Below are 27,250 nucleotides of genomic sequence, written 5' to 3'. Positions count from 1 at the left end.
AGACAGAAGCATTGTCCATCATCAATACTATTCAAGGGCCAAATTCTTCTGCCATCATTCCCATTGAATAGTATCTTACTACACAAGTGGTAATGGTGCTTCTTAATGTGGGTAAGCATAACCAGACTGTGGCCCTAAGCCACATTCTTAGTCATTCTGAGTCAGATATAATCCTTCACAGATAAAGGCTTGATTCTGATCTCACATATATTGATTTTACACCAGCATAACTCCATTAATTTCAATAGAGTTACCTCTAATTTCCAAGTGTATATGAGATCAAATTCCAAAGAACAGGCACATTCTACCTTCTATCAACTACCATATCCCATGCACAAGTGTTAACAATTTACACAGTTCCTCTATGATTTGGATCCAGCCTCTCTATGGCACAACGTCCCTTCATCTCATATCTCCACAATGCCCCCATAAGCTCTTATTTTATACCCTTCACATATTCTGTCCTCAGACTTCCTTTAACTGAGTCTATACTAAGTAATAACAAAATACATAGTTTCAACTATTTATTTTTATTTACATCTCCAAGCCCTGATTCATTCTCAAAATTAGTTTTCCATCCCTGCCTTTGCATAAAGGTGCCTTTAAATAAGCTACCAGAAAGGGAAAAGAGACAACTGGCAAACTTACATCAAATACTTCACCTTATAGAGTACTCCCTCTCCTAGTTCTTCTGGTGGTAACCAGTGCAGGATATTCTTCAGGTTTTTAGATTCAAAATGGACATTTCTAGGACTGGGCAAAGAACAGTACAGTTCTGCTGGAAAAGAAAATTAAAAAGGAACAATATCACTAAGAATTGCAAAAGACATTTGCTCCAAAGCAAATTTATTTATTTATTTCAAGAAACCCTAAAATGTGCAACATTTTTTTTTTTCCTGCCAAAAAGCAGAGCTGTATTGGTCATGAAACCTGGATTATTTTCTGAGTTGTCTCATAGGAACTGCCCTACTGGATCACACAAGAGGTCCACCTAGTCGAGTAGCCTGTCTCTGATAGTGGACAGCACCAGACATTCAAAGGAAAGCGTAAGAACCACAGAATATGCACCCGTGGGATAACCTGTTCCTCCTATTAGATCTCACTCTAATCTTTAATAGTTAGAAGATGGCTTAAACCCTGAAGCAATTATTTCAACCTATTTGCCAGGCAGGCTTACTGTTCTGTAATCCTCTGGAGCCATTTTAACCCCCCTGGAGCCTTTTTAAAAATATGGGTTACAACTCATTCTGGCTCACTGAAAAATACAGGTTAGAGAGGTTTTTTTTTTATTTGCAATCTGCTATTTTCCAAAATAATATTGTGTGTGTGTTTTTTAAGAGTTCTGTGTAACTCAAAAGCTCGTCTCTCTCATCAACAGAGGCTGGTCCAATAAAAGATATTATCTCATCCACCTTATTTCTCTAATTGTTTGCTTTTGTGAAACAAAACTATTCTACCTGAAGCCTGTGTGGAGAGTTCCTATGTAATAGCAGCCTTTCTTGGTTAAAAGAACATTGTTTTGAGTCATGCTGCTGCATACCCTTATTATAATACTGCTGTAGACTACGATCTCTTATTATTATTTTTATTATTACTACTGAGACAGGCGTGATCCAGAATAGTCGGCTTCTAGTGTACAGTTGCTGTGATAGTAATAATTTTGTTACATGATTACCTTTAACATTACTCGCTGACACTCTGTCTACACTGGAACTTCATGGGCAAAACTTCAGGTGTTTTACCTCCTCCGCCCCCACCCGAACAACAAAAGTTTTGCAGACGAAAAGCGCCGGTGTGAAAAGCACTTTGTCGGCAGGAGTGATCTCTGCCCTGGGGCCGCCCAGCTGATAAAGCTGCTGCCTCGTCGGGGTGGAATATTTTTGTTGGCAGGAGAGCTCTCTCCTGCTGACAAACAGCAGCTACACAGCTGTGTCGCTAAAAGCTGCGTAATGCAGACACAGCCTGAGGTTACAGTCAAGATTCTGATCTTACTTGCACAAGTGTAGAGCTGTATATCTCCATTGACGTCACTGTCTGTATTCACCCAGATATAAATCAGATCCTATGTTAGCTACAGGAGTGTTACTCAGCTAAATTTACTACTCATTGAGCCAGTTCTTGAAATAAAGGATTAAACAAGGAATTTAGTTTTGGTCTAATATGGGCCTCAGCTCAGCAAAGTACTTAAGTAAGTGCCTAACTTATAGCATATTTCCATGTCAATGGGAAATCTCACATGCTTACATTCCTTGCTGAATTTGGGCCTTAATGAGGATATCATAACCAGGGGCCAAACCGTGCACCCTTTACTTACAACTCAATCCCATGTGCCTCCTGCCAGGAGTATTGTTTGACATCACTGGAAGCTGAAGGCACTCAGCAACACTTAGGATCAGGCCTGAAATTTCTGAAGTTGGACAACAGCACAACTGTCTTCTTTGCATTATCTCTTGTCATAAGTATGAGGCTACAAGAGCATAAGAGGGAATTAAAAAAGGGAATCTGTGGCCACTCTGGACTTTTCAAGGCCCCCTAAACCCAACCTCGAGGGATGTAGTTGTAGTTCTTCTTTAGCTGAACAAAGAACCAGAGGAATGAGGAAGTAAAACATTATAATGTAATGAACAACAGGAACCTAACAAAAGGGTTAGTCCTTGTGGTGAAACCTGACCTTGTTACTGCCTTAAATGGCCTTAAATAATTATTTGAAGTTTATTTCAGTATCATTTAAATATTTATTCTCCAGATGTGTAACACTTAATTACAATTGTGGCACTGGTCTATAAATCAAATCAATGTCACCACTGCTCCCTTAACTGACTTCTCTCACCTTAGGATTTCCTAAAGCCAAACTGTAAAAACGAGAGTAGGAAATACTTTCCAAAAATCAATCTGAGAATATTATATTGTTGCAATTCTACTGGGGCAGAGTTACAGTTACTGCTTTTATTTGAAAGAGACTTTCTGGTTTAGGGTGGAAATATAATCTTAACTCTGAATTTTCTAGTCTTCAAAATATATATAAACATTTTTGAAAGGTAATATACAGTCAAAACACTGGTATGTGCCTGTATGCTTAACTTCGCCTTATAAATATCCTGCACAAATTTCTTGATTAATGTTGCCTCTTTTTGGCCTGAGCGGTAAGCCAATATTTGGTGCCTTGCACGATTGTTGCAGATAGGTAGAGAAATTAATGATATGAGCTATGTATTTCTTTGGTGCAATCCTGTATATTTACAAAGAATGTACACAAAAGCCAAGTACCCTTAATGCAGTAGAAACAAACCAACAGCAGGCAGTTTCCTTGCTCTCTCTTTCCGAGTCTGCCTTTCTAGTAATTTCTGTGCCCAAGAAGCCTCTCTGCTCCCTCTCAGGGCCACACTAGGGTTGCCAGGTGCCCAGTTTTTCACCGGAAAGTCCAGTCGAAAAGGGGACCTGGCAGCATCTGGTTAGATGTACTGACTGGACACCTAAAGTCTGGTTACGGAGGGTGGGGGGCACCGAGTCATCAACCTGCACCAGCCCATGCTCAGCTGGAGCTGCCGCCTACCTGCATCTCGTGGGCGGGCAGGTGGTCTCTGCATCAGGCTGCAGCTCTGGAGCAGAGGGAGCCCAGCAGGGTGGGGAGAGGGAGAGGATCCAGCTACGAGGAAGGGGAACGGGGAAGAGCAGCAAGTGACAAGGGGAAGGGAGTGAGTGAGCAGAGGCGAGACCTTGAGGGAAGAGGCAGAGCAGGGGTGGGATGTCAGGGGAAGAGACAAGGCAGGAGCAGGGCTTCGAGGGGAAGACGCGAGGCAGGGTATGATTGTCATCAATTAGAAAGCTGGCAACCCTGTGTTACACTTCTGACTGCTTAGCTTGCTTTCTGCTGGCTGCTTCTTGCTTTTTTGTCTCTCATACACATCTTACAGATACATGAGCTATAAGATTATTAGGCAACCATTCCCATAGAAACTCCTCTTAATCTTCTAGGGTTACCTTTTGCTCAGGCCTCGTGTGGTGGCTTCTAATGTTTCCAGCGTTCTCACAACATAAAGAGGCAATTAATTGCTCCTTCCATTTAGCCTGAAAGAAAGGTGCTTAGGACACTAGAGTGACCAGACAGCAAATGTGAAAAATTGGGACAGGGGGTGGGGGGTAATAGAAGTCTATATAAGAAAAAGACCCAAAAATCGGGACTGTCCCTATAAAATCAGGACATCTGGTCACCCTATAGGACACCCACTTGTATTAAGCAGCTCTGTGTTCTTATAGATCAAAGACCTGCTTGATGGTTGCCATTATCACCTTCCAGCATAATAAGAAAAATCAGGGATGACCTGGTTTGGACAAAATCATCATCACAGGTAGATTTTCGAAGATACTTAGGTGCCTTACTCTCATTGAAACTCTACCTCTCAGTCACAATTGGCCCTAACCCTCTGATTGAAAATGCCCATTTCCACCCTCCACCTTCCCCTCATTGGCTGGTGCTTAAACCCCAAAGTCCCCAGTTTCTCTCTACTTTTGAAGATCATAGTGGAGCCCATCAGGCATGATACAGTCATAGGCCAGGTCTACACTATAACTGTACGTGGGTTGAACTACATCGCTCAAGGATGTGAAAAATCCACACCCCTCGAGCAACGCAGTTCTACTGACCTAGCCTCTGGTGTAGACAGCCCTATGTCTATGGGAGGGCTTCTCACCTTGACATAGCTACTGCCTCCCATGGAGATAGATTAACTATGCCAAAGGAGAAGCTCTCCCTTTGGCAGAGTAGCATCTTCACTGAAATGTTACAGTGGCGCTGCAGCATTTTAAGTGCAGACCTGCCAGTAGTTGTGCTGTGCTACTGTTTCTTTCACATTTCCCAGCACTCTGATGCAGTCTTGTTAGGTCGCATGTCTGATGGCGAAGCTCCACAGCACACAAGATTCCAACAATCAAATGCTACTTGCCCTAGGTCACCCTGTCAGAAGCACAAAATGCACTCTGCATGGGTGGCATGTCCAATAGGCTGGGGAAGGCTGTGCCTCTCCAAACAGCCCTGCATGGTCCTGCCCACGCTCCCCCAAAACCCCCTCCTGCTTGCCCTCTCCCCCTTGGCCCCAGCCCAGGCAGGCTTCTCCTCTTCAGTGCTGGTGGGGATGGGGCTAGGGCAGCCAGGACTTGGTGTGGCGGGGACCGCCCAGCGCTGGTGGGTCCTGGGGCTGCATTGCCCAGTTCTGGGGGTGGGGGGAAAGGGCTGGAGGTGCTGGGGCTGGGGGGGCTGCACGCCCTGCGCTTAGGGGGTTAACAGTTAAGGTTGGTTAACGGTAAGCCCAATGCTTACCAGTTAACCGTTTAACATTTTATATCCCTACAGAGGATCAGAAATTATATCCAGATGAAAAGGAAAAACCTCCTGACCAGGGGAACCAACAAAGCTGCACAAAACTGGAAAGAATGATTAATATGCGAGATCTGCATCAAAACCACCAATATACATATCACTGCAAAGAAAAAAAAAAAACCAAAGCCAGCAATAAACTAGCCTGCTAAAGACTATCACACAAGCAGGCTACCTCACTGCAGTGAAATGTATAAAGCTAAGGCAAACTCTCAGCAAAAACAGAACCAGTGACCACAAACTAGAGCTGAAAATTGGGAAGCAATCTTACAAAAGAACAATTGTGCAACCTATGTAACAAAGGACAGATTGAGAGACAGAGGCACTTTTCACTCCAATACTCAAAATATGAGGAAGCGCAAGAAAGGGATTTTCTCAAATTGCCTGGAGTCAGGAGTCAGAAGAGACGTCTCACTAAAAAGCTATGAAGAAAAACTGTGCCTGACTCCAGAAGAAAGACGGCAGACATGGCATCAGACTGTGAATCAACCTGCCACCAGATCATGAATGGATGCCATTGACAAACAGACACCGGGGATCAGACTCCAAACATGGTGTTAAGACCTATCCTAGGTGGGTTCTAAACAAGTTTGACATATCAGGGGTCAGCTAGTCTTTTAAATAGCATATTTTGGCAACACTTGTATACTTCTCATGCCAATAAAGTCTCATTGAATTGCACCAGATAGAGGAAATCAGTTCTTGTTGCAGACACAGGCAATACCAAAACCTATGGAAGTCAAGCATCTGAATTTTATTTGCCTTCCTGAACTTTTCGGAGGTTCATCACTACATGAAAATATTTACATTTTCCCATCATATTTATACAGCAGATCTGAGGCACGTATTTGTTTACTACACTACAATATCTTAAAAAATATACTAAGTGTCAAGGTGGGGGGTTCATTTCATGTTTTGCTTTCCTCCTCCCTCCGGTGTGGTTTCTGTGAAGTCAGGAGTACTCAAGACAGAGACATTGCCTCATCTGCTGCAGGCGATCTCAGTGAGCAAAACCCACAAAACTTGCAAGAGAAAGGCTTTTCTTTAAAGAAAGTCGCACTCCTGCTCCCCTTGAAGTTAATGAGAATTATACCATTGACTTGGAAGATGGAAAGATTAACTTTAATTTACACATTCAGGTAATGCACTGGATTGGGATTCAGGAGATCTGGTTTCTATTCCTGCTCTTGGCCCTGTCCATATATGCCATCTAAATTAATACAACAGTGCCATAGGAAAGTCTATAGTAATCTAATTTACAATTATATTCCAAGATTTCTATTGAAGTTAATTAGCATATATAACTCATTCATTAGCTGCTTATTTCAGTTCCTGTCTTTAAACACACATGTTGAGCTCAATTACACCAGTGAGAATCAGGAGTAAATCCACAGATTTCAATGGGGTTGCTTGCATAACCAAGATCAGAAGCTGGTCATATACTCAACTTGACCAGATTCAATACATACATAAAAATGTTCTATTTCATAGGAAATGTCTGCAGTGACCTTTATCACTTTCCATCATAATAAAGCCACTTTCTGTATTTCTCTTATGAATGAAGAAATTTGGAGTCGCTACTACAGTGCAGTAGAGACTGTGTCTCCATGTTTGTACAGCACTCAGTACAACAGTCCCTGATGGTGAGCTCTGGATAATGATACTATAAATATTAAGTCATAATTCCACCTTACATTTCAGGACTCTAAGGCATAACTGAATTAGAAGGGAAGAACAAATACAGAATAATAAATTTAACCACATCAAACAACAGTCAAACAATGACCTTAGAGTAAGCTACTGCAGAATTATTTAAAACAGAGGGACTAAACTGGAAACCTCCCTTTCTCAGGTGTGCAGTCCTTAAATAAACCCATTGAAGTCAATGAGACTACTCTCATGAGCAAGGGTTTGCAGAGCAGGCATATAATTTGAAGTTGCCTTTCTTTACATGAGATTTTGTTTGGTCTAGAAAGCTGGTTAGCTTTAATTACAGGTCACCACCATTTTTGCACTATGCTAGAATCATATCTTTTTAGAGTGCAGTTATGTTACTTGTTCAATAGATCAGATCCTCGTGCCTAGTTAGAGTCATGTCTTTTTATTGTAGTGAAAAATAGCAAACGTATAGTGCCTTTTATTCCTGTTAGTGCTGCAAAGCCAAGACAGCTACGAGAGACTATGGGATTTTATCCGGGTATGCGTGTCATCAAGAGGATTGATAAAGTTCCTATTACAGATTTATTATTGCTGATGTGTGAGCCATCTTACCTGAAATGTGGCGCCCAGCACTAGACACAATACTTCAGTTGAGGCCTAATCAGCACAGAGTAGAGCAGAAGAATTACTTCTTGTGTGTTGCTTACAACACTCCTGCTAACTAATACATCCCAGAATGATGGGTTTTTCTGTCTTTTGTTTTTGTTTTTTTGACAAGTGTTTCACTGTTGACTCATATTTAGCTTGTGGTCCACTATGATCCTCAGATCCCTCTCCGCAGTACTCCTTCCCAGGCAGTCATTTCTCATTTTGTATGTGTGCAACTGATTGTTTCTTCCTAAGTGGAGTACTTTGCATTTGTCCTTATTGAATTTCATCCTGTTTACTTCAGACCATTTCTCCAGTTTGTCCAGATCATTCTGAGTTTTAATCCTTTCCTCCAAAGCACTTGCAACCCCTCCCAGCTTGGTATCATCCGCAAACTTTATGAGTGTACTCTGTATGCCATTATCTAAATCAGTGATGAAGATACTGAACAGAACTGGACCCACAATTGATCCTTGCAGGACCCCTCTCTATATGCCCTTCCAGCTTGACTGTGAACCACTGATAATTACTCTCTGGGAATGGTTTTCCAAACAGTTATGTACCTGCCTCATAGTAGCTCCATCAAGGTTACATTTCCCTAGTTTGTTTATGAGATGGTCATGCGAGACAGTATCAAAAGCCTTAGTAAACTCAAGATATTCCACATCTATTGCTCCCCCTCTGTCCACAAGGCTTGTTACCCTGTGAAAGAAAGCTATTAGGTTGGTCTGACACAATTTGTTCTTGACAAATCCATGCTGTTACTTATCACCTTATTATCTTCTAGGTGTTTGCAAATTGATTGCTTAATTATTTGCTTCATTATCTTTCTGGTGACAGGTTTCAGAGGGGTAGCCCTGTTAGTCTGTATCAGCAAAAACATCAAGGAGTCCTTGTGGCACCTTAGAGTCTAACAAATTTATTTGGGCATAAGCTTTCATGGTCTCCTCAAGGGCCTCCTTCCCATGGGTCCAGATGATGAAGATGTCATCAATGTAGTGCAAGTAGAGTAGGGCATAAGGGGACGAGAGCTGAGGAAGTGTTGCTCTAAAATAAATAAAATAAATAAGGCTGACAAAGGAGGTGCGGTAGTCATCATGAATAGGTCAGAATATGAACAAGAGGCTGCTAGACAACTCTCTGACACCACATTCTACAGGCCATTAACCTCTGACCCCACTGAGGATTACCAAAAGAAACTATCATCTGCTCAAGAAACTCCCTAAAGAAGCACAGGAACGAATCTACGCTGACATACCCCTTAAGCCCCGACCTGGGGTATTCTACCAGCTACCCAAAATCCATAAACCTGGGAATCCAGGACACCCCATCATCTCAGGTATTGGCACCCTGACAGCAGGATTATCTGGCTATGTAGACTCTCTCCTCAGGTCCTACGCTACTAGCACTCCGAGCTATCTTTCAAGACACCACTGACTTCCTGAGGAAACTACAATCCTTTGATGATCTTCCAGAAAACACCATCCTAGCCACTATGGATGTAGAAGCCCTCTACACCAACATTCCACACAAAGATGGACTACAAGCCATTGGGAATAGCATCCCCAATACCATCACTGCAAACCTGGTGGCTGAACTTTGTGACTTTGTCCTCACCCACAACGATTTCAGATTTGGGGACAATTTATACCTTAAAGTCAGCGGGACTGCTATTGGTACCGACATGGCCCCTCAGTATACCAACATTTTTATGGCTGACTTAGAACAACGCTTCCTCAGCTCTCGTCCCCTAATGCCTACTCTACTTGTGCTACACTGATGACATCTTCATCATCTGGACCCATGGGAAGGAGGCCCTTGAGGAATTCCACCAAGATTTCAACAATTTCCACCCTACCATCAACCTCAGCCTGGACCAGTCCACACAAGAGGTCCACTTCCTAGACACTACAGTGCTAATAAGCAATGGTCACATAAACACTACCCTATACCAGAAACCTACTGACCGCTATACTTACCTACATGCCTCCAGCTTTAATCCAGACCACATCACACGATCCATTGTCTACAGCCAAGCTCTAAGATACAACCGCATTTGTTCCGATCCCTCAGACAGAGACAAACACCTACAGAATCTCTATCAAGCGTTCTTAAAACTGCAATACCCACCTGGTGAAGTGAAGAAACAGACTGAAAGAGCCAGAAGGGTACCAAGAAGTCACCTCCTACAAGACAGGCCCAACAAAGAAAGTAACAGAATGCCACTAGCCCCCAACTAGAACCTCTCCAGTGCATCATCAAAGATCTACAACCTATCCTGAAGGACAATCCCTCTCTCACAGTCCTTGGGAGACAGGCCAGTCCTTGTCTACAGACAGCCCCCCAACCTGAAGCAAATACTCACCAGCAACTACACACCACACAACGAAAACACCAACCCAGGAACCAAACCCTGCTACAAACCCCAGTGCCAACTCTGTCCCTATATCTATTCAAGGGACACCATCATAGGACCTAACCACATCAGTCACACCATCCAGGGCTCATTCACCTGCACATCTACCAATGTGATATATGCCATCATGTTCCAGCAATGCTCCTTTGCCATGTACATTGGCCAAACTGGACAGTCTCTACGCAAAAGAATAAATGGACACAAATCTGACATCAGGAATCAGAACATTCAAAAACCAGTAGGAGAACACTTCAACCTCCCTGCTCACTCAATAACAGACCTAAAAGTGGCAATTCTTCAACAAAAAAACTTCAAAAACAGACTACAATGTGAAACTGCAGAACTGGAATTAATTTGCAAACTGATACCATCAGATTAGGCCTGAATAAAGACTGGGAGTGGTTGGGTCATTACAAAACTTAAACTTAATTTCCCCATTACTAATTTCTCCCTACTGTTACCCACACCTTCTTGTCAACTGTCTGTAATGGTCCATTCTCATTACCACTTCAAAAGTTATTTTTCCTCCCTTGGTATCCTGCTGTTAATTGATTTATCTCATTAGACTGACCTCACACTTGGTAAAGCAACCCCCATCCTTTCATGTATTTATACCTGCTCCTGTATTTTTTACTTCATGCATCTGATGAAGTGGGCTCTAGCCCATGAAAGCTTATGCCCAAATAAATTTGTTAGTTTCTAAGGTGCCATCAGGACTCCTCATTATTATCTTTCTGGGTACTGAAGTTAAGCTGACCAGTCTGTAATTCCCCAGCTTGTCCTTATTTCCCTTTTTATTGATTGGCACTATATTTGCTCTTTTCTAGTCCAATAGAATCTCTTCCGTATTCCATAACTTTTCAAAGATAATTGCTAATGGCTCAACTATCTCCTCAGTCAGCTCCTCGAGTATTCTAGGAGGATGTATTTCATCAGGCCCTGGTGATTTGAGACATCCAACTTGTCTAAGTAATTTTTAACTTGTTCTTTCCCTATTTTAGCCTCCGATCCTACCTCATTTTCACTGGCGTTCACTTTGTTAGATGTCCAATCACTACTAACCTTTTTGGTGAAAGCCAAATCTCATTTAGCACTTCTGCTGTTTCCACATTTTCTGTTATTGTCCCCCTCCTCCCACTGAATAGAGAGAGTAGCCAATGAGCGACTTGATAGGGGGAGCAACAGACCAAGACAGAAACTACTACCCAGGCAGATTTGAACTTGTCACCCTTGGTTTACTAGACCAATTTGCTAACCCCTGAGCTATGGCACCTAAAACTATGTTTAGGCATTTTAAAAAGTGACCTGATTTCCAATGGAGTGGAGTTGCCGGTCTCCTCTATGTACCAATGTGGCACTGCCAGACCAGGCACCAGCTCATGCCAAGGTTCCCATGTCTGAACTGGACAGTGACAGCTACACAGCTGGAATCTGTCTGGCTCACTGGGAGGTTAATATAGAAAAAAAATAGGTATTAGAATGATAAGGATGTGTTCAGTATTTAGACTCTATTGCATGCTTGTGAGTTGCTGCATGCATTAATCTTACTCATAATATTTGTGCTCCATATTGTTATGTAATACTTAAGTGATTGTATTGTGAGCCTCTGTGATTGTATGAATCGCCACAGAGGAGAGGGACATTAATTAGTGTGAAGAGCTGCTTTTCTACAGAAATTGTTATGCCCCTCCCAAAAGAGGAGACCAATCAATATCAGGCAGGCTATGGCTGGATCTTACAACTGGAAACTCCCCACATCTGATAGAGGAATTATTGAAAAAAGAACTCAAGACTCTTATTGTTCTGCTCTCCTCCCCGTGAAGATGAGTCATGCAAGTGGACTGTTTGCAGCTCGAGCACATGGAAGGAGGGGGATAAAAAACCCATAAAAAAATAACTAGGGATCTATATGCTGCTTGGACTCTGGGTGGAAGGGAAGGTGTTTCTAGGCATAAGGAAGAGATCCCCAGCTGCTTAGCCTGTCTTAGCCCTAAAGGTCAAACAGCACTTGCTGATTATAGAAGCCTATAGTAGCTTTTGAAACCTAGGGACTATAACTCATTTGTGTGTCTATGTTCACTTGTTTTAACCTTTAAGTAACTCTCTAGTTTCCTTTTCTTATTTAATACATCTTCATATAGTTTATTATAGGATTGGCTACAAGCGTTGTCTTTGGTATGAGACCTAAAGTGCAATTGACCAGTTCATTGGAATCAGGAGTAACCTGAATATTTCTGTGATTCTTGGTGTATGGAGCAATCTATGTGGATGGCAAGACATACCGGAATATCCAAGGGGACTGTCCGTGACTCCTTGTTAAAACTGTTAAAGAGCCTGCAGAGTTTGCAGGTGGTTGGTGAAATCTCAGCTTAGAACTCAACCAATTAGGGGTTATAAGGCCAAAGACTGAGGCCAGGTATACACTACAGACCTATACTGGTATAACTATGGCACTCAGGGGTGTGAAAAATGCATCCCCCTGAGCAATGCCATTATACTGACTTAACCCCCGGTGTAGACAGCGCTTTGTTAAATGAGAGCTTCTCCCCGTCGAGACAGCTACCGCTTCTCGGGCAGGTGGATTAACTACACAGATGGGAGAAGCTCTCCCATCAGCATAGTAGCATCTTCCCTAAAGTGCTGCAGTGGCACCGTTGCTGTAGCACTGTACGTGAAGACAAGACCTGAGACAGGGAGGAGGTGAAGGAGGCAGCAACAGCAGTAGTCATCAGGGGAGAGCCAGGGGGTGGGGTAGGGGGAATGAGAGATAAAAAGGGCCTGGAGCTTGAGGAGTTTTTTAGAAAAGCAGCATGAATTCCAAGGAAAGCAGGTGAAAGAAAGGAGGTGTGGGGGGGTTGGAATAAGAATGGCAGGAAGTTGGGAGGTGGGTGTGAACACGTGGGAGAGGAGTACAGTGTAGGAATGGAGGATTGGCTTGGACTGAGAGTGACAATCACCAGAGATGAGGAGGAGATATGACTGAGGTGAAGATAAGAAGGATATTTGAGAGAGAGACAGCAGTGGGAAGAGGCACTGAAGCAATAGCAGGAAAAGTCAACAGAGTTGGTGTAAAGGGAGAGAGGAGGAGATGTTGGGAATCGGGGGGGGGGGGGGGGGGAGGTGTGAGGGGGCAGAAGGCCTAGAAGGGGGAAGAGAAGCACAGGATTTGTCATGTGAAAGTGGAAGAAGGCAGAGGAGGGCTCAAAATTCATTGCTTCAGCAGGGCTCCAAGATATGGAGACACATGCTGGGAAAAGGGAGCATTAGTTGAGGGGCTGCTGAGAGACTCCAGGGCAGTGTGGGGTCATCCACAGGCCAGAGGAGAGAAGAAGCCAATACACCCAGCCCTCTGGAAGGGTTGCTGGGAGGCTCCTGGGAAGGCGTTGGTGGAGGCAGACATCTTGGAACCCAGGCATGACTATTCTTTTTGGCTCACTTTGCTGACAGGGTAAAACAAGCTGAGTGTTTGGAGCAAACGTGACAAGTGCAGTGACAACTCACTGGCAGAGCTGGTTCAACCAAACCCTAGGCTGCCTGCAAAGTCATTTGCTTGAGGCACACTTGATAATTAAGGGGAAAGTTGTTATGGTCAGTCTCTATTGCTTTATTTTGAATTCAAGTGATGGAAAGTCAGTACTGGCCTCAGACTGGTTGTTGTGAAATGTAAACTCTCTTTTCAGATTTGAGCAGTTTCACATCGAATGTTGACAAAAATGACTATTTTTGCAATGGAAATAGCTAAAACTGAATTTCTGTATGTTTTAAAAGCAAAACCATTTTTGATTAAAGATAAATAAAAATGTCCCATTCCTTTAAAAAAAAACACCCAAAAACCTTATATACCAGCAGTTTTTCGGAAATAGATTTATTTTGAATTTATAACAAAATGTGAAAAAAATAACCCCAACTAACCCTTTATAAATATTTTTCACACCTCTCTCAATTAACTTAGCATTGCCGCTTCATCACTACTAACAACATCCACAAACATGAGCTTCCAGTGCCCCAGAACAGGACACCACCATCTGCCACAAAAAAACAGATTTTGCCAGGAAACGGAAAAGTTTTGTATGAGGCTATCTGAGCTCGGAATAATATTTTTCAAAATTCTCAAGGCTTGAACTAAGGTGTGCTTCGGGAATTAGCCTGTGTTTTGCACTTTTAGTCAGCACAGAGTTAGAAGAGGATTCATGAAAGCTATAATCTGATTTTTGACCAGCTCCTAAATTATACACATGGGGCATTAGAATGAGCCTCTCTTTGCACATGTCCTCAGCAAAGAATGGTTATGATGCTCACACTACAGAGGGCTATTATCCATTAAGCAACAATGGTCCAGTTAAAATTGATAACTTTGTATTTATTGCCTGAAGGGTGTTTCTGACGTTATTTGACCTATTAACAAAGCTTTGTCTGGACTAGAGTTTTTCCTCCTGTGAAATTAGAATTAATTTATGGAGTTAAACTCCTATGCCTGAGTCTCCACCATTTCCTAGAACTAGGATCAAGCTTCTGGATGGTGTGTGAAACCTTGCCCCCATCCCCCCTTTCTCCAGGGCTCATTGTTCCTCCAAGGTGTCAGTTCAATACTCCTCTCTAGTTTAGAATTCCAAAGGTGAGACAAAAATGGCCCATAAGCCTAACTAAGGCTTCTCCATCTCCTGACCTATTGCAGGCAGCAAAACTATCAGGTCAGTCTGACACGGCAGCTTGAAAGACAGCAAAACAATCTCCTTGAACATCTATCTCCAGCCTATAGCTAGGCTTGCAAATGACAGGATACTATTCTGGGAGACAGCAACTCCATCCCTCTGATCCAGCCCAGCAGAGCACTCCCAATTCAGTGTCTGCAAGGAACATATACGAACTAAACATCCATCAATTCCCCTCCAATCCAGCAGCCAAATAGCAGGTAGTGCAATAGGAAACCCTGCCCTGTGTCATTTCCAGAGAATTAGGAAGGTGTTGGGACTATCTCCCTGCCTATCCCAGAAGAGCACTACAGTTTATTCCCACATGGTGAGCTCAACAACCCTGCTATGTTGTGATCTCTCACATGAAATTAGCGGCCAGCTGGAAGTAGCCCAGTAGACTTGAAAGCATCATCCTTAAACTCATGCCATCGGGGTGCTTTTCATTGTTCGATACGCACACGACTCCTTTCTCCTCCTTGTGCCCGACATTCAAGCTTCCAGACACATGGAGCATGTGACTCAATCACATTTGGCAAACCTGGTCCCATCACCCCCAAATCCAAGGCCCCTCTGATGCCTCAGGTTTTTCAACGTGTCTGAACTAGCCTTGCTCACTGGTGTGGTGAAAGGTAATTGCGTGAGAAGAACCTGGGTTGCTACATAAGCCTCAAGGAAAGGAGTACTGGAGTCTCAGGTTGAGCAATTGCTCTCTGATAACACACAGGAAAAAAATAATTGTTGAGGTGTCCAAACATTCATTTCATTCTGCTGCAGGGAGGAGTCCAGAGTGATCTGAGACTATGTGCTTCTGTCCCTGCTGCTTTATATAGCAATATAACCATCCATCTATTTACAGCTGAAGCATTGTTTTTATCAGCCTTCCTGTCTATTAAAAGTGCTTTACTTCTGGAAAAGCTACCGATCATTTTTATTTTTATAATCTGCTGCTGTTTTTAATTAGCCCACAGTTTTAACTGACTGTTGCTGAACATGGAATCATAAATGGGGAGGTATTTAGCCTAACCATCTGCTTCTATTACATGTAGATACTAGAGTAATGAGCAGCAAAAAAATACCTTTAATAAAATAAATATATACAGTAGGACCAGAGAGACAATGTTTTACACTGATCGGGGTGGTCTGAGGGCAGGGTACACATATTTCAATTACTTTCTAGACAGAAGCCTATAACTACTGTACTTGCTATGATCAGTAAAAGGCATTCTTGGATGGTGAAACCTGAAATACTGCCAAGTCTTGTCTATAAAGCTATCCAAGGTTTAATTAAATTTGGAAAGTTGAACAGCTTCATCCCCACTTTGGTCTGCCACCTTTTTATGTCCAGGGGTGGCAGGTTTGTATAATTTTTGGTGGTGCACAGAACAGGTCAAAGTCCCGTCCCCGCAACACTTGCCTTGTAAGCCAATATATATATTCTTAAATAATGTAAAAATGTGTGGGCTCTGGGGTGGGGCTGGTGATGAGGGGTTAGGGGTGTAGGAAGGGCTCAGGCAGAGGGTTGGGGTGCAGGGGTGAGGACTGCGGGGTGGGGCTGGGGATGAGGGGTTCATGGTGCAGGAGGGGGCTCAGGGCTAGGGCAGAGAGTTAGGGTGTGCGGGCTCTGGCTGGGACTATGGGCTCTGGGGTGGGGTAGAGCTGGGGATGAGGAGTTTGGGGTGCAGGCAGGCTGCCCTGGGGCTGGGACCAGAGAGGAGGACTTTCCCCACCGGCAGCAGCGAGCTCCGGGGGAGGGGCCCCCTCTCTCCCCCTGGCAGCACACTCACCTCGCACCACTGTCATTGCATGTGCTCCTAGGGCCCCTCTCAGGTCCAGGAACCCCCCTCGCCTCCCCTGTGGTGGGTACCGGGGGCAAGGGGCTGCCATCCCATGTGCGCCTCCTCCCCTGCTGCTGCCCCTCACTGTAGCCTCACTGGGGATGGAGCTGCCCCTTGCCCAGCCTGGGACAGGACTAGTGACTGCGGGCCGGGGGGCCTCCTGTGCTGGTGGAGGGTCCTGCCAGAAAAGGGAAGGGTCTGTCTGTCCAAGGTGGAAGGGCAAGGTCAGGGTCAGCCTGCCCTGGCACTAGTGGTTGGGGGGCGCTAGGACCCCACGGGGGCAATTGATGCCAGGAGCCAGCAGAGTGTAGCGTAGCACAGAGCTGCAGGGGACAGCCACCCACTTCCTAACTTGCCGCCCCTGTTTATGTCCAAACCTCCATGAGCAACCACACGTGCCTCCGCCTTCCTAGAGCGTAGCCGCTTTTAAATGTTTCTGATCTACATCCTGTACATTATCAGTTCAAACATTATACACTACAAAAACAGGATACTGCTGTACTTTCAGAAAAGACAGCGAAAGACAAGTTAAGTCTTATGCAAACCACAGGCAAGGACACTTACTACTTTCACAGTGTCTGACAGTTCTTGGAATCCCCTGAAAATCTAATAGAAAAAATTATCTCCTTTCATCTAAATGCTCAGATATCCACTCCTTGATGTCTATGTTTTTACGGGGTACTCAAACTCAAATGCAGAGATCGCTAAAAGCGGATTCAAGGTCCTGTATACCCAGTAAAGTAACACTCTACCAGTCTGATCTCTCTTATGCCGTTCCTATGCTCAGCCTGGGAACTGAGGTGGAAGCCAGAAGGGGCAAATAGGGCTTTATGTCACCTCTGTGCTTCTTATAGTCAAAGCTCATCCAAGGGCTTGCCTGTGGCTCCGGTCAGAGTAGCCTCAGAATCTGTGGGTAGCAGAGAGTAACAGGAGTCCAGTGTGCTCTGGCCATGCCCCCTACTCTAAGGGCTGGGAGGAGGGTTGGGGTAGGGCCATCCTAGCAGTTGGGAAGTCCTTTGTTCAGGCCAGGCAGATTGGGTAAAGCCCTTTACATCGCTGGAGCAGCTAGTTCAACACAGAATCTGACCTATATATCTCCTAAACAAGAATCTTTAAACAAAGGCTTATTTCAATCTAGAAATGTATACACTGACGTGTACAATCCAGATACAAATCGGAGCTTCTTCCATTTGGTCTGGAACTGGAGCTTTGTTTTGGATTCCCATCTTTACTTAGGTGTTTTTCTCTCTCTTAATCATTGGTCATATATTATTGGGAGCAGTTCCCCAAAAGTGACAATATCTCCAACAGCAATGACATAGTTTGTAAGTGTTCAATAGTCTCTTGCAGAGGAACAACAAAAATGAAGTTCCACACAAGTCACAATCATAAAAACAAACATAACAAACCACTAAAGAAAAAAAAATACTCGAGGAATACCACATGATCATGCTTGTCTTGGAATTAAGAAAAGTAATCACATTAGATAGCAATACTCCAGGGAGAGTAAAGTTAGCAACTGAAATGGAATGTTGACATGTGAAGCTGCAATACAACTCCAGCTTTCTTATTTATTCCACACCCACTGCTATTTTATGTTTCTGTGCCTTCTATGCTCAGCTACTTCTATTTCAAATTAACAGACTAGTTTGTGCCTAGTTCTGGAAATCAGAGTCAAAAGCATGAATCACACCATGATCTGAAACAGTTTCATATGAGAAATACATAGATGAGAAGGGAACAAAGAACAGCTTGATTGTATTCAGAGATCATTTCTTTCTTACATAGTTTCCCTCATACCTACACCTCTTTACTCCTTGAACCCAGCTCTTCTTTTCATCTTCGTCTTTCTGAATGAAACTCATCTTCCTCCACAACCCACTGCACAAAGCCTGAGAATACCATAGACCAAATAGTCATGCCAGACCCGCCCCAGGGTTCCACTGAGTATTGACTGATCTAGGGCTGGTTCAGAGTTCCTTTCCCTAATATACAGGGGGTATGGATGTTTCCATGGCAGCCATAATTCAACCCTGCTGCATATATGCACGATGTACACTTAAGAGTAATACAAAATATTACATGTCCAGAAAGGGGTCAAATTTCTGATCTGTGAAGCTGTAATCTAGAATGTACTGAGTGACTAAAAATCTCACTTATAACATTAAGTCATCAACATAACGTTTCCACCTTGAATAATATACGTAAATCAAACAAGTCATTCTTTCACAATTTACAGTAGCCAATGTTTTCTCTCGACCCATTAAGACCCACTGATCCATGCCCCCAAGTGACTTACACCTATTTTGAAGTTAACTCCATTTTTAATCAATGGATTGCAAAGACACACAGTGTATATCCATAAGTCTACACAACGGCCTGTTTTTTAGATGAATGTTGCATGCCTTAAATTGGAGATTCTCTGTTTGACACAGTATTAGGTTAGCTAATAAATATTCTGCTCCTTTATCCTCTTGCTCTTCTCTATTTCTCAGTCAACAGCTCCTTATTACAGTGTTCCAGTGAATGTAAAGGGAATACATATCCTCAAGTTTACTTAATGAGATGGCTAGGGTTGCTTCTTGGCACTAGCGGACTCTGGTTACTTTCCAAATCATGGAAAATGTGTCCTGATAGAAACAAAGCAGCAGATTAACCACAAAGAAAATAAAATCAGATTTGGCAGCCCATACACCTCTGGGAGCCTTAATTACAAAAAAAACATCAGAAGGAATTTTGAGAAGGCACCTTTGAAGGTCTCATCTGGTATTCCCAAACCACAATTCCAGTGCTATTTAAGCACTAAGAAATATATCAGAGCGCTTGCACTTTGAAGATACAACCCTTCTAATTTGTGTTTCCTATAATGAAGAGATTATGGGTTGGGGGTTTTTCTGGAGTGGGGGAGGGCGGGGAAGATGTTGGTAGGGAGCATTTACAGAGCTGTTCATGAAAAGAGCTGAGTGCTCGCACATGGTCAAGAAGAACTTATTAAATTCTCCTGACTTTTTTGCCGCTTCAACAATGAAATCAGTGAGTGGGAGAAAAGGTCCTAAATTCTCCTCTCTTTCCAGAGGACAGATTTTTAACAGGAGATTAAAGATTGATTTACAAAGATCTCTTCTGACCTTCCACCAAAAAGCCTTCATTAACATAGCATTAAGATGTATTGCATATGGAATTTCTCTCTTTAACACACATCCAGATAATTGTCAGATCATGCCCAAAATATCAGATAATGGGACTTCATAACTAGGATGTCTAAAATTTCAGAGATGTCTAAAATACCATAGCACAATCCAAGTACTATATGAACCATGCACTAAAAAAACAGACCAAACCAACAAACAAAAACAAAACAAAACCCAACAACCCCAAAGCATTAGGTGATCAGTGTATTTGAAAGTAAAAAATCCAGATTAAGGTTGAATGCTGCTACCCCACTGTTCTACAGGTTGCCAAACAACAGAAAATCCAAAGTAGAGGGATTATGGGACAGCTCTTGGACCATGCCAGAATTGAGTTTGTGCAGCTCAGTTGCAAAGTTTTCTTTGAGCCCCAGGGGGGAGAGGGGATAGCTCAGTGGTTTGAGCATTGGCCTAGTAAACCCAGGGTTGTGAGCTCAATCCTTGAGGGGGCCATTTAGGGATCTGGGGCAAAAATTGGGGATTGGCCCTGCTTTGAGCAGGGGGTTGGGGTTGGACTAGATGACCTCCTGAGGTCCCTTCCAACCCTGATATTCTACGATTCTAAGCCTCTAACAACAATCCTGGCCTGTTACAGTTCCAGGCTAGGCCCTCAGGACAACTCCAGTAGCTTTAGAACTATATTATGTCCATCTATCCAGGTCTGGAAGCAGGGGCTCTCTGCAGCAAGAAAGGTGCTCTGGTCACAACCCCTCTGCTGAGAGGATGGAGTAGCTCAGCGAGCTCTACACCACATGGGGATTCCTTTACAGAAGCATAATGTTGAAAGAGGCCAATTAAAATAGCTTTCCAGTTGTCTTGTGCTGCCAGAGTGTAGGGGAGGACTGAGGCTATGGCTCTACCCCTGCAACTAAATGCACAACTTCTCTGTTATTCCTTCGTGTGGTTGACTGCACGTGAGAAATTTGAGGGCATGCCTAAAGCAAATGAGGAAGAGGCTTTGGGGCAACATGCTCTCAGCCAGTGGCTGTCCTCAGCTCCTGTTCTGCTGGAAGGGAACATTGAGGAGCCATTCCCCGCAACCAACAAAACTCTTTTCGCCTTTTTTTTTTTTTTTTTTTAACCTTCCTCAAACAATAAAAAGCAAAAACAATTTTCTGTCAATCAAAAAAGCAATTCGATGACAATTTTATAAAAGAATTATTCTAGGATCTTTGTGCTAGCTTTTGACCAGGAGCAATATTCACTATCCTCCTGAATACCAGGGATTTCTGATTCATATTGACAGCACCACTGCCCTAATCTCATGAATAACTGGAAGTTAACCCTGCTGCCATAACCCCATCAAAACAATTCATGGCAATTAAGGCCACAATTAAGAAGAGCCAAATCAAACAAGGGCTCTCCCTGCTTGTCTCTAGAAGACAAGTAGATCCTATGGATGAATTTAAATTGGTGAGGAACCTGCACTCCATTTACTGAAATGTCAGGGTTAATGGATTAAAGTTGATGAAGTACAGACAATTAATTGCCCAAAAGGAAATGAGCTGTGTCAAATAGAGTGCACACTGTGAACTCCTATTAAAAAAGAATTTCAAAACCATAGATGCATGGGACTGGACTAGATGACCTCTCGAAGTCCCTTCCAGTTCTATGATTCTATAACAAAATAGGTTGTGAAAAGAGGCATCAGACACCATCTCTACAGGTATTCAAAAAAGCAACCAGGATAAACACATTTATGGGCAATTCTGTTTCTCTTGGAACCAACACGAGTTTGGTTTTGGATTGAAATGGGAACAGAATCAAGCCCGTATGGGTTTAGACACAGATCCTCAAAGGTGCTTAACTTCCAAGGAAATCAATGGGAATTAGGTGCCTAAATACCTTGGAGCATCTGGGCCTTAGTGTTGTGGAGACTGGCAGTAGTGAAATGGAGCAAAATTAACTAAGTTTCCAAGGGGTCACTTCCACTCCTAACATCTAGAATGCTTTGAGCTATTTTATCTTGGAGGTGCAAAAAGATTCCTGTAAAATTCCTGCTAAGCAGCACAGACCCAATTTTCCTCTCACAGCATTTAGCTCACTGACTTAACGGGAATTACTCTTGATGTATACCAGTGCGAGTTGAGGCTCAGGCTCCCATAGATCCTCAGCACTGTGCAATCCAAAGACCCAATCCTGCTATCCTTACACAGGCAAGGCTCCCGGTGACCTCAGTCTGAAATGGACTGAGCATGCACTACAGGACTTGGCACTAAGGGAATGTCTACACAGCAGCTGAGAGGTGTGATTCCCATTGTGGGTAGACAGACTCGCATTAGTTCTGACTGAGCTAGAATGATAAAAATAGCAGTGTGAATATTGCTATCCTGGTGGCGGCTCGGACTAGTTGCCTGAGTCCAAGCCTGCCTGACCCCTGCTGGGTCCGGGCGCTGGTGGCCAGCCCAAGCTGCCACCAGTGCAGCAACTTCCACACTGCTATTTTTAGCACGCTAGCTCAAATCTGTCATTCCATACTGGGAATCACCTCCAAGGCATACCCTAGGTGACATCACTTGCAAACAGAAAAACTAAAGTCACAAGTACTCTTAAAAACAATTTTGCGTGTAGGTATTTTCTATCAAAGTGGTTTTTACTGCTTCCTTCACTGTGGTTCCTTTTGACTTGGGCAAAAGAAGGGTGATTCTCAGCAGGGAGATATGGGAACGGTTCAGCTTGAGAGGTTGGGGTTGCTCTGTTGAGGGAGGATCCAGGAGAGTACTGGCATAGGTTAGCCAGGGTTTTATGATTTTTTTTTTTTCTATAACAACACAATAATGATTTGTAGAGGAGAGCTGAGTCAGGAACCAATAATGGTTTGGGGAAGAAGGGGTTGGGGATAGTTTATATTTAAAACAAAACAGGGAGCTAATATGGTGTGTAACTATCACTCACCTGACCAGTTTCTCTATATGGTGTCTCCCTTCCCTTCATCTCTCTCTTGTGCATTCACCGTGAATGCTCTTTGGGACTGTCTTCTTCTGTGATTGGCAAGTACCTGGAATATTTTGGGCACCACCCCATCTAAATAATATTTCAAAGGGGCTCCATGAACTTACCTTTGGCTCAAAATTTACATTTGGTAAACATACACTTTTAATCAAACCTGAAACCAATAACTTAAAAAAAAATCCAATGAAAACGGTTCTTTTAAAATACTATTATCCCCTGTAGCATTTGAAATCCTGCAGGCTAGAGAACTTGAAAGTGAAACTAACAGAAGAGAAAGTTATTTTATTGTCTCATATCAAAGGTATGCTAAAGGTAAACAAAGAGCCCAGAGAAGTGCTCTGGGTGTTATATTTTTAAAATCTTTACATTTAGTCTGCAGCGTTATTAGTAACACTAGTATGGAAATTTGTTTACATATGATATTTAAATTGTCAGTGTCCCTTTGTTGGTTTAGTGGCACTCAAATTTTTGTAAAACTAAAAACAAAGAAACAATGCTTTATGCCAATGACTATTTTTAGATAATAGAGGCTTAGGTGAGTGATCTATCTGCACTTTTGTTACACAGTCATCTTTCCCCCCCTTCATTATTGCCAAACAAGGGTTTGGAATAAAAGCCTGGATATGAATTTCAAATAGGAAGTTCATAAGTATAATGGGCAGCATCAAAACCATCATTCCAAACACTCTCAAACTCCCAGGGCTGAATCCCCAAGCCTACCCAAAGTTCAGGGTGTTTGGATTCGGTGACCCATTGATGTCCATTACAGAAAGCAAACTGCAACTTGCAAACACAGCTCCAGATGCTGATGCTGCTAAATCCAGATGGACAGACCTCTGCTGCTGCACAGTTCTAGCTGCAGGATTGGGAGCACAGGGTCTACTTCTGTGAACACCTAGCAAGTGAGTAAGTTCACTTTTGCGAGCTGTCCCGTTTGGCTCAAGTGCTTCCCGTGAGCAAAGCTACTCAGCCCCCCAAGTGTTTGCAGGATCAAACCCTTGGATCTGAGAATTTCCAATAAAGCCACACATCTAATAATTAATATAATAATATGGGCTGTCTCACGGGGCCACTAATTAGATGGATCTGGAGAGCCACTCCACTAAAACGTGCTTAGCTGCAATTGGATGCCACGGGACAAAACCCTCCAAAAGCTTAAACCTAGAAGGAGCAAGTTCAAGTCCCCCTAGAAAGAGGGGGCGACGCGCACACCCTGCAGGTGCCTAGGGAACGGGGCAGAAAGCTGAGGGAAAGAGCGGCTCCAGCCTACCTGGCGCCCCCGGAGAAGGCAGGAGCAGCTGTAGCATGAGAAGCCAGGTGGCTCCCGCCCGCCTCCAGGACCTGGGGGCGCACATGGGGCGAGCGGGCGGGAAGGACTCACATCTTCCGACTCCGCGGGGGGCTTCTGGCAGCCTCAGCAGCGAGCGCAGGCTGCAGCTCCCCCAGCAACCGTTGGGTCCCTCCCGCTCCGGCCGCGCTGCTGCTGCCGGGTGCAGGTGGCGAGGAGTAAACACTCGGCGGCAGGGGCGGAGCCGCAGCTCAGTGCTCCGCGGGCCGGGCCAGGCGAGGCGCTGTGAGCCAGCCTCCTGCTCCCTGCCCCGCGCAGAGCTGGAGAAGGGCAGGCAAGGAAGGGCCGGACAACCCCCATCAGGCCGCGGGAGAGACTAGTGCAGGGAGGCAGCCAGCTGCTGGGAGGGGGTGCAACCGCGTGCAGCCCGCAGAGACGGTGGAATTTGGACCTGAATGATGCTGGTAAGGTGGGGCTGCTTGATAAAGTGCAATGCTGGAGTTGTTTCATAAAGCGCAATTCAGGACCCCATGGGGCTGTTGAGTAAATTGCATCAGAGGCCTGGTGAGGCTTTTTTAATAGGGGGTCTCACAATAATCGGTGGTGCTGTTTAATAAGATGAAACAAGATACACTTTAATGATACACAAAACAGCTATTTTAAAAGAATTTTGGTAAGGTCGTAAAATCAAGCACTGACCCTGTGCAACCTCAGTTCAGTCCCTTATGCATATCCATTATCATAGCCTATATTTATACATTATAGACTTATCCATTACAATAGCCTATATTTATACAGCCATCGTCTTTTTTTTTTTTTTTTTTGCCACAGGCAACCTGTATTCTGGCCTTTCCTCACTTTTGAGTATTTGACTTTGCAACCTTACAATGTTTATAGTGGGGGTGCTCAGAGACATTGAACCAAACTGTAAACTCTGTAGATAATGGAATCCATTTCAAGACAGGGGGTGTGGTAGCACCCCTAGTTCCACCACCTATGCAACCTTAATAATGTTCTCTTAACATAGTTTTGTGTGGGTGTAATTTCCTAGTTTTTTTTTTAAAAGCAATCTGAAAAAACAAAAATTCCATCATATAGCACCATACTGACCCTCCACATGGGTCATCAGAAGGGTTGGATGCATTAGATCCACTGCACAGACTACTGCTACTTGAGCTAATGGAGTAACTGAAGGCACTGTGTTGTCATCCTCTATTGGTACCAGCATTACCATTGGACGGGACACGTTGCCAGTGGGTTTTGTCGATATTTGCTGACCGAGAGGAGTGGTGAGAGCCAGGAATGTTGGTTCTATTCCAGGTTCTGGAGGGGAGTGTGCTCTAGTGGGCACAGACTCTTTTGCCCATTCCCTCTAACTTGTCCCTGTCTCAGTCTTGCCTCTTCCCCATCCCTTGCTATTCATTCCAGGCACATTTTCCGCACTTAGCCGGTCCTAGTCTCCACTCCTTAGGTTTTTCATCACAGTCCCAGTCTCCTTTCTTGGCAAATGCTAGATTCCCCATCCCAGTCTCCCTCCACTTCCAGTCCCAGTCTCCTGGCCCAGTCATACCCAGTTCTCCAGTGCCAGTGTGATATCCAATCTATAGAACCTTGCAAATCCGCGGGTATCCGCTTTATAGCTGCGGATATCTGGAGCCAGGTCAGGGAGAGCCACGCTGGCAGCTGTGGCGAGTCTGGGTCCCTCTACCTGCCTGCGGTGCGTGGGAGGGTGGTGGCTGAAAGCAGTCCCCGGCCATGTCCCTGCCCCCAAGCTCCCTGCCAGCTGAGGGCAGGTGGAGGGTCCATGACTCTGTGTGGGTTCCCCACAACTCCCTGCGTGGCTCTCCCCGACCGGGCTCTGGCAGGGGAAGCCTCAGCCCGGCCATGGTAAGTAGAGCCCTGCAAATCCATGGATATCTGCAGCTATCCGCATCCGCGGATGTGGATATCCACAGACAATTTTTGCGGATCAGCTGCGGATACACATTTTTGTATCCGCGCAGGGCTCTACCAATCTACCTCTTTCCCCAAACGGAACCTCCAGTTGCTCTCCCACTACATTCCCCATGGGCTCTCAATCCCAATCTCTCTCCCTAAACTCCCTGTTGAATCTGATTCTTTCACTGCTGGTATCTTCTTCAAGTCTCCTTGCCCAGCCAGTCCCAGACTCCCACCCCAACTCCCAGTCTCAGTTCCTTCTCCTCCACCCCCAGGCACATTTTCCTCACTTAGCCGGTCACCCCCAGGCTTTTACATGTCTCAATCTGTATTTCTCCCCCTTACAAATCTGGTTCTTGTCTTCTTTGCATTTAAATCAGGCAGCTTCTTCCTCCACAATTTCTGGGCTCAATTTCTGTGTGTGGGGCGATGTCACTGAAAGCATGGGAGACATGCTTCCTGCTCACAATTCAGGTTCCTGGACCTGGAGTGGGTTTGGCTCACAGCAGCCCAGAGCTGCAATTGCCGGGAAAATCCCACTGAGCCCCAGAGTGGAGCATGGCCAGAGTGGACGGAGTCTTCAGGAATTTAGTTGTTAAAATCTAAGAAGTCTTTACTGAGCACATGCAAACTGCAGTTTTTCAAGGCTTAGAACTTGGCCAGATTTGAGCAGATTTTCATGTAATAACCTCATGACCCCCTGAGGGGTCCCAACTCCCAGTTTGAGAACCCCTGAGCTAAAGCTAGTCTAAAGATTGCTAGAATTTTTTAAAAAATGGCTAAAAAAACATATTTTCCCCTGGCTTTGTTTTTGGAAATGCCTGAGCCATTTTGGCTAAAATCCAAAAAAAGTTCAGTCTCAGGCAGACATCCAGCAAGGAAAATTTCTGCCCAAATAGTTAATATTTGACTAAGTTGTAAAGAACTGAAAACAGAATCTTTTAATTGGAAGTGTCAGGCAACTTTAATAATAGGCTGTGCTACTTATAATAAGGTTAATCTGGAACTTGCCTTAGACACAAGTGACACAAGCACACACACTGGGGTCTCATACTTTTTAAGGGCCAAACTCTGTAATCTTTCCTCATGCAGAAAGTTTGGACTGTGAAGAAACTCACTGCCATTTGAGAATCCCCCATCCAGGAGTCTGCATCTTGGTGCCCCTACAAATCACACAGCTGGTCATGTGGGTGAATGCAAAATAAATAGTCTCCTGTCTGCTCTGGGGGTTCTTACTATGTGTCCCTTCTCAAAGGCT

At 44.1% G+C, this 27,250-nt stretch overlaps 1 protein-coding gene across 2 annotated transcripts in view; it reads right to left on the bottom strand.

Moving 5' to 3' along the window:
* IL20RA (interleukin 20 receptor subunit alpha) overlaps positions 1 to 24,380 on the bottom strand; it is a 35,871-nt gene extending 11,491 nt beyond the window's left edge. The window contains exons 1-2 of one of the 2 annotated variants that reach the window (XM_054023995.1): positions 24,037 to 24,380; positions 649 to 778 (exon numbers count right to left, since the gene is read on the bottom strand). In XM_054023995.1, the coding sequence (XP_053879970.1) occupies positions 649 to 778; positions 24,037 to 24,121 (215 nt within the window). In that variant the 5' untranslated portion in view covers positions 24,122 to 24,380. The remainder of the gene's footprint in view (positions 1 to 648; positions 779 to 24,036) is intronic. The other variant, XM_054023994.1, reaches the window with a different exon arrangement.
* Between the last annotated feature and the right edge of the window lie 2,870 nt (positions 24,381 to 27,250).

The sequence above is a fragment of the Malaclemys terrapin genome, chromosome 3, assembly GCF_027887155.1.
Source record: "Malaclemys terrapin pileata isolate rMalTer1 chromosome 3, rMalTer1.hap1, whole genome shotgun sequence".
In the NCBI taxonomy this organism is placed as follows: domain Eukaryota; kingdom Metazoa; phylum Chordata; order Testudines; family Emydidae; genus Malaclemys; species Malaclemys terrapin.
The sequence above is the reverse complement of the archived record's forward strand: the minus strand, read 5'-3'. Positions and strand labels throughout refer to the sequence as shown.